General features: G+C 42.7%; 1 protein-coding gene across 10 annotated transcripts in view; it reads right to left on the reverse strand.

Moving 5' to 3' along the window:
• The window catches only part of VRK1 (vaccinia related kinase 1), an 81,145-nt gene extending 70,135 nt beyond the window's left edge, over positions 1-11,010 (reverse strand). Inside the window, exons 1-3 of one of the 10 annotated variants that reach the window (XM_010851377.1) lie at positions 10,932-10,988; positions 7,370-7,493; positions 4,125-4,233 (exon numbers count right to left, since the gene is read on the reverse strand). In XM_010851377.1, the coding sequence (XP_010849679.1) occupies positions 4,125-4,179 (55 nt within the window). In that variant the 5' untranslated portion in view covers positions 4,180-4,233; positions 7,370-7,493; positions 10,932-10,988. Of the gene's footprint in view, positions 1-4,124; positions 4,234-7,369; positions 7,494-10,931 lie in introns of those variants that run through there. The other 9 variants (XM_010851378.1, XM_010851374.1, XM_010851376.1 and 6 more) reach the window with 9 other exon arrangements.
• Between the last annotated feature and the right edge of the window lie 253 nt (positions 11,011-11,263).

Raw genomic sequence — 11,263 nt, forward strand, 5'->3', positions numbered from 1 at the left:
AAGACAGGAGCAGAAAGCAGGGACGATGTCCTGTTCATTTGGTATTCAAGGATCTACCCCAGTATTTAACACACAGTCTCTCCAGCTTCCAAGATAAACTCATTTTCACCCTACTTTTTTTGGCCCACCCCTTCCTGGTCTGTCGCCTCCTTTGTGTCCAGCTGCCTCTTAACATCAGGATTCCCAGGTTTCCACCTCCAGTTCCCCTTTCAGACACATGCACATGGACACACGCACGCACACAAACACACACCTCTCCCCCATATTTTCACTCTCAGCTGACAGCGTCATTAGCACCTACTTGCTCTTTTACGCTAAAACTTCAGAGTTGACCAAGAATTTGGATTGCAGTTAGCTAAATTAAAAAAACAAAAAATTAACAGGATAAGCAGAAGTTATCATGCTTAAACACCAAAACTAATGCATAAAAACAGGCTAAAGAAGACATGGCTTAAATACATCTAAGGGTTTTACTCAACTCTAGGTTCAACATATCATGTGGTCATTAAGAGGATACAGCTGATAATAAAGGATACAGCTGAAAGCATGTAGATGATGAAAGGTAATCTTTCCTATCCTAATACAAAAGTGTTGTATCTAAAGTAAGGGATGCAACTCAATTTTTTTTTTTAATTTATCAAGCCCTGCATGGAGTACTGCATTCAATTTTAAGCACTACCATTTAAAAAAATAAAAATAAATTAAATCAAAGGAAAGTCACTAATGTGGTGAAATGACATGAAATCAAGACTTGTAAGAAACAGTTAATGAACTAGATGATGGTTCAACTCAAAAAGACTGAGAAGACTTGATGACCATTTTCAAGTATTTGAAAGACCATAATACGAAACAGGAATTGAGCTTGTCCTACATGTCTCCAAAAGACAGAACTGAGTAGGAAAAACAAAGACTTCCACTCAACCTAAGAAAGTACTTACTAACAGTCAATACTTCATTAAGAACAGCAGAGAGCAGTGGTTCTCAATACTTCATTAAGAACAGCAGAGAGCAGTGGTTCTCAAACAGGGACAATTCTGTGCCCCCCGGCCGGGGATGATGAACACCCAACAATTCAGAGAACCCCCCAACACAGCAAAGGACAACTCATCTAAAATGTCACCAGTTCCATGACTGAATAACCCTTTTCTAAAGGTAGTGAGCTCCCTGTTGTTGGAGGCATTCCATCATAGACTAAACAATGTGATGATATCCAATACATGACTTTCAAGAATGGTATTAATAGGAAATGAGTGGAAAAAAGATTTCCCTGTTTCAGTAACTCTCCAGAGAAAAATGCCCTCAGGTATATTACAGCAATGATGATGATGATACACGCTTATTGAACACATACAGGGGACCAGTCATTACACCAAGCAATTCACTGTACATGTTTCACAGGCCATTCTCACAACCACCCTATGTAACAGCTATTATTTCATCTTGATGTGATGGTAAAATTAGCTTACCCTGATGTCACACAGCCATCAGTCTGTGAACTCCGGTCTACCTGACTCCAATCAATTATGTACATCACTGTCCAAACCATAAATACCTATGGCTTCAGAGCTTCTTTACACGAGAAAAAAAATGCAACAGTATATATTCTAGAAGTATTGGGACCATGTCTGAACAGTTTTGTACTCACTGTAAACCAAGTTGGCTAGGAAAAAAAGAAAAGGATTATTTGAAGTAGTCCTGGGATGAAGGAGAGGACAATTATCCTGATTGTCCCCAATTGCCTACTTCTGTAAGTGCCAAGAAGCTCTTACATACCCATGGAATCTCAGTCAGAGGCTGAGATTAATGATGACATCCCTTTATCCATAGGCGTGAACGCTCAGGATGGACAGACGTTTGAACATCCCCGACTGGGAATCCTGCCCTTAACAAATACACTAGATGCAGATACATGGTTTCTTGGCTGCCTCTACCCACGCCCATCTGTCAGGATGGCAGTGTGCCTGCTCACATGTTGGTCAAACTGTCACTAGGGCATAGGTGCCAAGCAATGATAGTTTTAAATGGGCAGCTTGCATAGCACTGTAAGAGCTTGCTCTTCCGCAGAAAAAAAAAATTCCGTTTTAATACTGAAGGGTTGCGATCATGAGTGAAAGTCTTGGTCAATCTAAACATTTCAGTGGGAAAAAGATCTAGACTTGTAGAAAAGAATCAGTCCAAGAAAATTAAATCAAAGAGAAAAACTGCTCTGAAGGCAAATAAGTGATCGCAGGAAAGCTTCTCACACTGCCAATCTTTCATTAATACATGTCACGGTAATCTCTTATGCAGTAAAATCCTTTGCTCAACAAGTCATCACTGATGTTTTATAAAAATGGGATGATACGCTTTTCCATGTTCTAAATTAAAAAGTAGAAATGCATGGATATTTAGCAGTTTGATGTTACAAAAGTTCTATTTGTTGAGAAGCTATTTTTTTTAAATGACAGAAGTCTAATCTACATCTAAGATAATCTTTTAAAACGCACAAGAGAAGGCAGAAACCAAACGAGATTCCCAAAGGTGAACAGAAAAAGAAATATAATTTGTTCAGGGAAAGAAATCAAGAACAGGAAGTGGTTGTTAAGAAAACAGAAACTGAGTATTTCTGGTCACAAATTAATAAATTAGGACTCGGGGGCTGTCACCCGTCACATCCCCAACTATAAGAAAAATGTTCCTAGACTACATCTAGGCTTCCTATTCCCTCTCTAAAGACCCTTCCATTACTGGCAGGAAGCATCTAATGTTCTCACTGCCTGGAAAGTCCTTCCTCAGACTAAAACCCTCATCTTGCCATCTGAGCTGTCTGTCCTTGCTCAGTCCTCGGTGACTCTGAAGAACAGCTGGTCATCACCACTCTCGGTGTAGTTCTTCAAATACAAGCATCAGGACGTTCTGATTAAATAACCCCTGAGTCTGCTCTTAGCCGTGATAAATAAAAGAGATTCCATTAACTTTTTCTCATTGGACCAATTAATCAACTCTTTTATGTTTTCATCATTTCAGTTGCTCATCTCTTGGACTCCTTTTAGGCCTGATAAGAACTGTCACCAAAGTCAACAATGAGCCAACACACACAACTTACTAAAGGAAGCGTTGATGTGAAGGAGTTAGAAGGTCCAGCAGAGTTCTCAGGAGCCATCACTAGGGAGAAAAGTCTGAAAAAGTGGCCAAAGTCTAAAATCTACCAAAACCCTTCTAAGAAATACAAAGGACTTAGTTATAAAGTAACAACACTGTCAGGGTCATGGCTGTATCCTCTTCTTCCTACTAACCTAGCACTGCCATCTGAGTGCTTGCTTAGTAACTCAGTCATGTCCAACTCTTTGTGACACCATGGACTGTAGCCCGCCAGGCTCCTCTGTCCATGGGATTCTGCAGGCAAGAATACTGAAGTGGGTTGCCATGCCCTCCTCCAGGGGATCTTCCCAACCCAGGAATTGAACCCGCGTCTCTTATGTCTCCTGCACTGGCAGGCAGGTTCTTTACCACTAGCACCACCTGGGAAGCCCCATCACTGCCATACATACCCCTAAAAAAAGTCTCTCGAAGACTATTTCTACCATATCCTTCTTCCTGCTCCAGAACCTACAGTACCTTCTAGCAGTCAATAAACTGATTAAAAACTGGCCAGCAGTTTCCTAGACACATGAATGAATTATCCTCCCCCAATGTCACTCCCTCTCCTTCACTTCCATGACACCCCAAAACAGCCAGTTCTTATTTTCTCTAGGACCTAAATTTGCTCATGCTATTCTCTAAAATGTTTTCCCACTTCCTCTCAAATCTATACATATTTTTTTCAAGACTCAAGCCATGAGCCTTTATACCTTCAGACATCTGTATTAATTTCCATACTTAATTGATTATTCATTTTGTTTGCAGTTTACAGCCAACTGATTTTTGATAAAGATTTAAAAAAAAAAAAAAAAGACTCAATGGAGAAAGCATAGTCTTCTCAACAAATGGTTCTGGAACAAGCAGACACCCATACACAAAAGGAAAAGAAAAGAAAAAGACCTAAAAGTCATACTCCGTGCACAAATTAACCCGAAATGGATTCACTGATCTAAACGTAAGACATAAAATTGTTAAGCACTTCGAAGAAAACTTGGAACATCTACCTGACCTATGGTTCGGTAGAGTTCTGAGACATGCATGACACCAAAAACGATCCATACGTTGGTAAGTTGGACTTCATGAAAATTAAAACCTTCTGTGCTGCAGAAGACACTGTAAGAGAATGAAAAGACAAGCCACAGACTGAGAGAATACATTTACAAATCACGTATCTGGCAAAGGACTTGTATTCAGAATATATAAAGAATGCTCTAAATTCAACAGTAAGAAGCAAATTAGAAAACGGGAAAATGATTTGAACAAAGTAAGATATGACTATGTGGGAAAGAAAAAATATTTCCTCTACCATTCTAGGTTCTTTTGCTACTGCATCAATTAAACTGGCCTAAGACAAATTAACAGGAGAAAAACAAATTTAATTGTACCTCCACAAAAATATGGGCCCCAAGGGCAGGGCAGGCCGTGGAGGCTTATTTGCCATCCTGAGCAGAGGAAGGGGACAGGGGGCGGGGACTTCAAAGAGGAGGAAGGTAACTCAGACATGTGATCAGATGTTTGTTATTAGATGCCACACAGTTAGGCCTTTCAGTTAAAAGTTATCTCTGGTAACAGCTCTCTCTGAACCAGGCTCCTTATCTAAACTAACTTGTCAGTTGAAGTGAAGTGAAGTCGCTCAGTCGTGCCCGACTCTTTGTGACCCCATGGACTGTAGCCTACAGGCTCCTCCGTCCATGGGATTTTCTAGGCATGAATACTGGAGTGGGGTGCCATTTCCTTCTCCAAATCTGTCAGTTGAGGGGGCAGTAAAAAGCTCCGGAATCTTATGGGTCTTCACTCTCTTTGGCTTAAAGTAATCCACTTGCCATAATGATACATTTTGTGGAGGCTTGTTCTGAACCACTTCAAAGGACAAGCATATGGAAAGATGTTGAACATCATTAGCCATTAGGAAAATGCAAATTAAAGCCATTCTGAAGTACCAATACACACCTATTAAAATGGCTAACATAAAAAATACTGCTAACACCAAATGCTGGTAAAAATGTGGAGAAATTGATCACTCATATAGTGATGACAGGACTGTAAGATGGTACAGCTCTGGGAAAGCTTGCAGTTTCTTAGTGAATAAAGTCTATACTTACTCCTACAACCCAACATCATGGAGCATAATAGTGATCAAAATTAGGAAACTCACTGATACAGTGTTAGTAACAAAAGTACTTATTCAAACTTCAGTTTTTACCGTGTGTGTGTGTGTGTGTGTGTGTGTGTGTGTGTGTGTGTATACACCTTGTGACATTTCATCGTATGTAAAGATAATTAAAACCATCACAATAACCAAGCCACAGAACTGTTCAATCACCCCCAAAGAAACTTCCTCAGGATACCCCGCTATAGTAACATCATACTCCCAACCCTCACTGTGGCAAAACTGAGCTCTTCTCCACTACTGTAACTATATGGTTTCGGGAACGTTATACAAAGGAATGTTAATCACACAACCTTTTCACTCAGTACTGTGCCCCTAAACTCCATCCAAACTGTTGCTCGTGTCAGTAGTTTGCTCCTTTTTGTTATGATTTTGTTTCGTTTGCTCCTTTTCGTGTTCCATTATATGGCTAAACCTCATTTTATTTGACCATTTACCCACTGAAGGATGCATCGGCTGTCTCTGAGTTTTGGCTTTTATAAACGAAGCCACTAGAACATTTACATACAGGTCTTCATGTGAACATAAGCTTTTATTTTCTGAGGATAAATGCCCAGGGGTGTAACTGCTGGATCATGTGCGTGGTGTATGTTCAACTTTTTAAGAAACTGTCAAACTAAATCCCAGAGTGGCTGCACCATTTCACATGGGCTGCAACATGTGAAGTAATGCATTTGAAAGTCACAATTTCTACAATATTTTCTATGCTATGCTAAGTCACTTCAGTCATGTCCGACTCTGTGGGACCCCAAAGACGGCAGCCCACCAGGCTCCCCCGTCCCTGGGATTCTCCAGGCAAGACCACTGGAGTGGGCTGCCATTTCCTTCTCCAATGCATGAAAGTGAAAAGTGAAAGTGAAGTTGCTCAGTCCTGTCCGACTGTTAGCAACCCCATGGACTGCAGCCCACCAGGCTCCTCCATCCATGGGATTTTCCAAGCAAGAGTACTGGAGTGGGGTGCCATATAAAACCAGTAAGCAAGCCTCTTAAATGTTATAACCTGGCCTTGGGTTTTTTTTTAATGCATTTCTAGAACTTTTTCCCTGATTCCCAAAAAAGACTTTTTCCTTACTACCTCTAAAAAAGAATGCATAATTAGATATAATCTGTATGGTGATAGCTCTGCTACCATGTTAAATAGTAAATTTCAATAACAAGTGGAACAAAAGCAACAATTCCAGCAGAAACAGCAAAAGTTTGTTCCTGACAGTCTATGAAGACTGAAGGCTTAATGGCACTTTCTAACACGCCATGTGATCACAATGCATTTATACACAGCATTATCACACAATGGCATTTGTTCGGCTGTTATTAATACTTCGTAAGACAATTTGAGGAAAGCAATTAATCTGAAATAAAGCTGTAGTTATCTTAGCTCTAGGATTTCTAACTTCATGACTTTTTAAAAAATTTTGGATCTAACTGACAGAGATAATGGAGCCTCTCTGGGATTCCTGAAACAAGGAGCTAGCACTAAGACTATCTGCCCCAAACGTGAACAGCAGCAAGACCGGCAGTCTGCAAAGAGAAATAAATGCACAGAAGGAAACTATAAAGCCATGAAAAGTAAAAGATGGTGCTGCCCTTTGCCCACTGGCTTTCCAGTTCTCATTCAGACTGGGTACTAAGCTCTGTTAAGACAACTGTGTCCAGAACATTCCCAAATCTCAAATTAACAACCCTGCAACTTAATTACATGACTTCCATCTAGTGTATCTTCCCATTTAATACATACAGCTTCCTGATCAACACTTCAGTCTATGTGTAGGTTTAATATTCACCCTAAACATTGGCAGTGCGGACAGCATCTCATTTTCAAATCGGAGATGGTTCCTTTCTCTTGGGTCAAAGACCCATGGAGAGACAGGACTAACTGCAAAGAATCATGGAAATCCATGTACCTCCATGAAGACTAAACAAACAATACAATTCAAACCAAGCTGACAAAGACACTGTGGCTAATAAAATTCTTGATAAATTTACCAATGAATGTTACTAGAAGTAGTTTCCTGTCATTAGTATTTATCAGTGAATATTAAAAATCAAACTCCAATTACAGGGGAAGGGCAGATTTCATACCTATCCACACTCTAGAGAGCTTTTCTTTCTTCAAGTGTTGTCCACATGTCATCCAGAAAAGAAGAGTAGAATGTGCTTGAGTTTGAGTTCAAAGATTTAAGATGACATTGGGAGAGATGGAGCACTGCAAGAAATTAGTTCAAAACAACAACCGTGGAATGTTAGGTACTTAAATATCACTCAGAAGCTAAGGGGGCAAGATATTAAAGGGCATGCCCTTCTTTACATCTTTTTTTTTTTAATTAATTTATTTTCATTGGAGGCTAATTACAATACTGTGGTGGTTTTCGCCATGCATCAACATGAATCTTCACATCTTTGTAAAGGCAAGTAAGAACATGTTCACAGGAATCTGGGTCAAAAGGTCCAAATGTATCACAGAGTGTGAGCACATCTAGGTCACACCACCCAGCTAACGCTGTAGCAGACTCCATCACTTTTCCGTATAATCCTTACACCTTGATTAAAAATTTCCTGTTTTCTACATTTTACCACGAACAGTATAGTTTTTCGAATGTGCCATACACACTTGACTTCCCGTGTGCTGGGTGCTAGATAACCAAAGTTCAAAACAATGACCTCTATTAGCTTAAAAGAAAAGTTGCTTTGACAAGACCCTCCAATCGCAAGAACAGATTCTGCCCCCGGCACAGCTCCTGACATAGAGCAGGCACAGGACGTCTGGTGAATAAACAAGTCCATCTCTGCTCACTCTGAAAAATAAACTCGGCAAACGTGCAAAATGTACTACCAGTCTGAAAAATATTCTCCAGGCCTATTCGGTAACCCATCCATTACGAAGAACAATTTCCATGAGAGCCTCAGTCACACACACAGAGGCAGCACTTAATTTCCATTAGGTTCAATGTCTGATCTATGAAGACACTAACATTTGCATAAATCCAGGAATCATCCTTCATTTTGATATAAGGTAAATTTTCAAGCTTTGCCTCATTTCCAGTAAGTTTTATTTACCAAATAAAAATACTTTCAAAGTTTTATTTTTTAAACCAAAATTCTATTCATAGCACATCATATCTTATTAGGGATGGCTTTAAGGAAAAATATGTATATAGTTGTCAAAATAAAAATCGTATTTTTCTTCCCAAGACATCTGGGACCCTCACTTACATTATTTATTATTATTTCACATTAGTTCTCAAAAAAAAAAAAAAGAAAAAGAAAAAGCCTGGCCTAATTAAGAAATTTAATTTTAGGGTCTGTCAACATTTTCAATGCACTACTATTAATTTTAAAATATACAACTTGCACCCTGGAATAAAACTTAACATAAAGTTTCCACATAACCATCTCCTGGGCACTTACTAACTTATTATATGCCAGGTTCTACAAATGTTACATTCCTTCATTTTCTCATTTAACAAATATCCTCCCACAATTCTTGCTGTGCTTAACGTAAGCCATTACACTCTAAATCTGGTATTTGCACTAGACTGTTGTTGCTGTTTAGTCGCTAAGTCGCGTCTGACTCTGTGACCCCGTGGACTGTAGCCCGCCAGGCTCCTCTGTCTACGGGATTTCCCAGGCAAGCACACTGGAGTGGGTTGTCATTTCCTTCTTCAGGGGATGTTCCCGACCCTGGGATCAAATCTGTGCCTACTTGGCAGGAGGATTCTCTACCCACCTGGAAGCCCTTTTGCATTAGATACTAGTATAATAAATGGACAGTAATGCTTAACACAACCAGTCCATTCTCAAGGAGATCAGCCCTGGGATTTCTGTGGAAGGAATGATGCTAAAGCTGAAACTCCAGTACTTTGGCCACCTCATGCGAAGAGCTGACTCACTGGAAAAGACTCTGATGCTGGGAGGGATTGGGGGCAAGAGGAGAAGGGGATGACAGAGGATGAGATGGCTGGATGGCATCACTGACTCGATGGACAGGAGTGTGAGTGAACTCCGGGAGTTGGTGATGGACAGGGAGGCCTGGCGTGCTTCGATTCATGGGGTCACAAAGAGTCGGACACGACTGAGCGACTGAACTGAACTCTTAACACAAGTTTACCGTCACTAGATTCAAGCTGGGTTACTATTATCCCAGAATCTGATGAACAATGTTGACATGACACAGCACCTGTAGCAGCTTCAGCAGAGAAGTTTGTGTTAAGCGACTACTGAATTCCCTTCTACAGACAGCTGATGAACATCATCTTATCTTGGAGGAGAAAATGGCAACCCAACCCACTCCAGTATTCTCCCTGGGAAATCCCACGGACAGAAGGAGCCTGGTGGGCTACAGTCCATGGGCTCACAAAGAGTTGGATACAACTGAGGGACTAAACAACAACATAAAAGAACCCCTGCTGCCCTCTGAGACTTCTTTAAAACTGGAGATTAAATTCTTCCCCAAAAGTATCACACTCCACATGTCAAGAAAAGTAAGGTGCCTTTATTCTGAACTCTTCAAAATAAATGCTGCCCTATTTATTTTTAACTCTTGCAAAGTTCAGACTCCACAGATGGGTAACTGCAGTTAAAATAGAAAGAAATGAAAAAACAGTAATTAATGAGGCTCTTCAACAGTTCCTTAAACGCACCACCCTCCCAACAGCAAAACTGGTTATTTCCAGGTTGTTCCAAGAAAAGGAGATTGCGAAGGGAGAGGAAGAGTCAACAACAAGCAAAAAAAAAAAAAAACAAAAAAGGCGGGGGTGGGGGGGAGTGAAAAATGGGTGGCCTCAACAGGAACGTCGTGTCTGCGTCCCCTTCCTCCCTCTCTCTCTCAACCCAGAGACTCTGATGCTTTTTGTCTAATTTAAATAAATGACCTATGAGTTTTGACACCGGAGCCAAAAATTATTCGAAAAAGGAAAAACTACTTGCTGTCCTTGAACATGGCTACATCAGCAAAGGGTGCCAACCCGTAGCTACGGAGGGGCAACAAAAAACCGTCAGAAGGATGCTAAAATCCCTTGTAAAACTCTCCTACAGAGCTTCACAGCCTTGAACCTTGCGGTCAAGTGCAAGCAAGCTCTTACCCGGCCTCAGCCCGACACCGACTGGTTAGAAACGCCTGGAACGCTACCCTCTGGGGAGAAGGCTCCTTCGCCCATCTCAGGTCTCAGGACCAACGTCACCTCCTGAGATGCTCTCCGTCACCCCTACCACTCCGGCCCACCGTCGCCTATCCTATTACTAGGGAGCTTTTCGGCATCTGCAAATGGTACTATTTGCTTCTACTCCGATTCCCCTGCAGAGTATGACCTCCGAGAGGGAGGAAAGACCCCGGCGGTCCAGGCTGGCCTTACAAGGGCCATCTCCCAGACACGGCGCGAGTCTGACCGGCCTACGTGCCGTCCAGAACGGGAAGCTGAGCCTCGGGCACCCCCCCCCGGCCGGTGCAGGAAACCCAGGGCCGCAGCGGGACCTGAGGGAGCCCCGGCGGGAGAGGACGCCGGCGCCGCGCCGACCGCCGCCCTCGACACCGCCCGAGGGCACGGCCGCCCGGCCGCCCCACGCTAGCCCAGCTCCCCGACCGCCCCCTCCACAGTCCCCGTTCGGCGCCAGCGCCCTCGGACCGCTTAGCGCGCGGCCGCCCTACCCCAAGCCGCAGACCGTCGCCTTCTGCCCAGTACGAACTTCCCGCCGCTTTCGCCGACTCGCAACTCCGCGGCGGCGCCAGCCCCGTCACACCCTGCAGTATGGGGCCTTCCCATTGGCTCAGGCGAGAGGGAGAGGCGGAGCGAGCGGGAACGCGCGGGATGGGCGGAGCCGGCGGTGCCTCCCGCCGGCCCCCGAGGAATGACGGGAGCCGCGGGCCGGCCCTCGCACTGCGTGCTGGGAAATGGAGTCTTTCACTGGCAAAGCGAGATCGTGTTGGCTCGGCCCCAGTGGGCCTCTGGGAAATGCGGTCTACAGTCTCTTGAATCCGTT

The sequence above is a fragment of the Bison bison genome, unplaced genomic scaffold, assembly GCF_000754665.1.
Source record: "Bison bison bison isolate TAMUID 2011002044 unplaced genomic scaffold, Bison_UMD1.0 scf7180017864302, whole genome shotgun sequence".
Taxonomy (NCBI): Eukaryota; Metazoa; Chordata; class Mammalia; order Artiodactyla; family Bovidae; genus Bison; species Bison bison.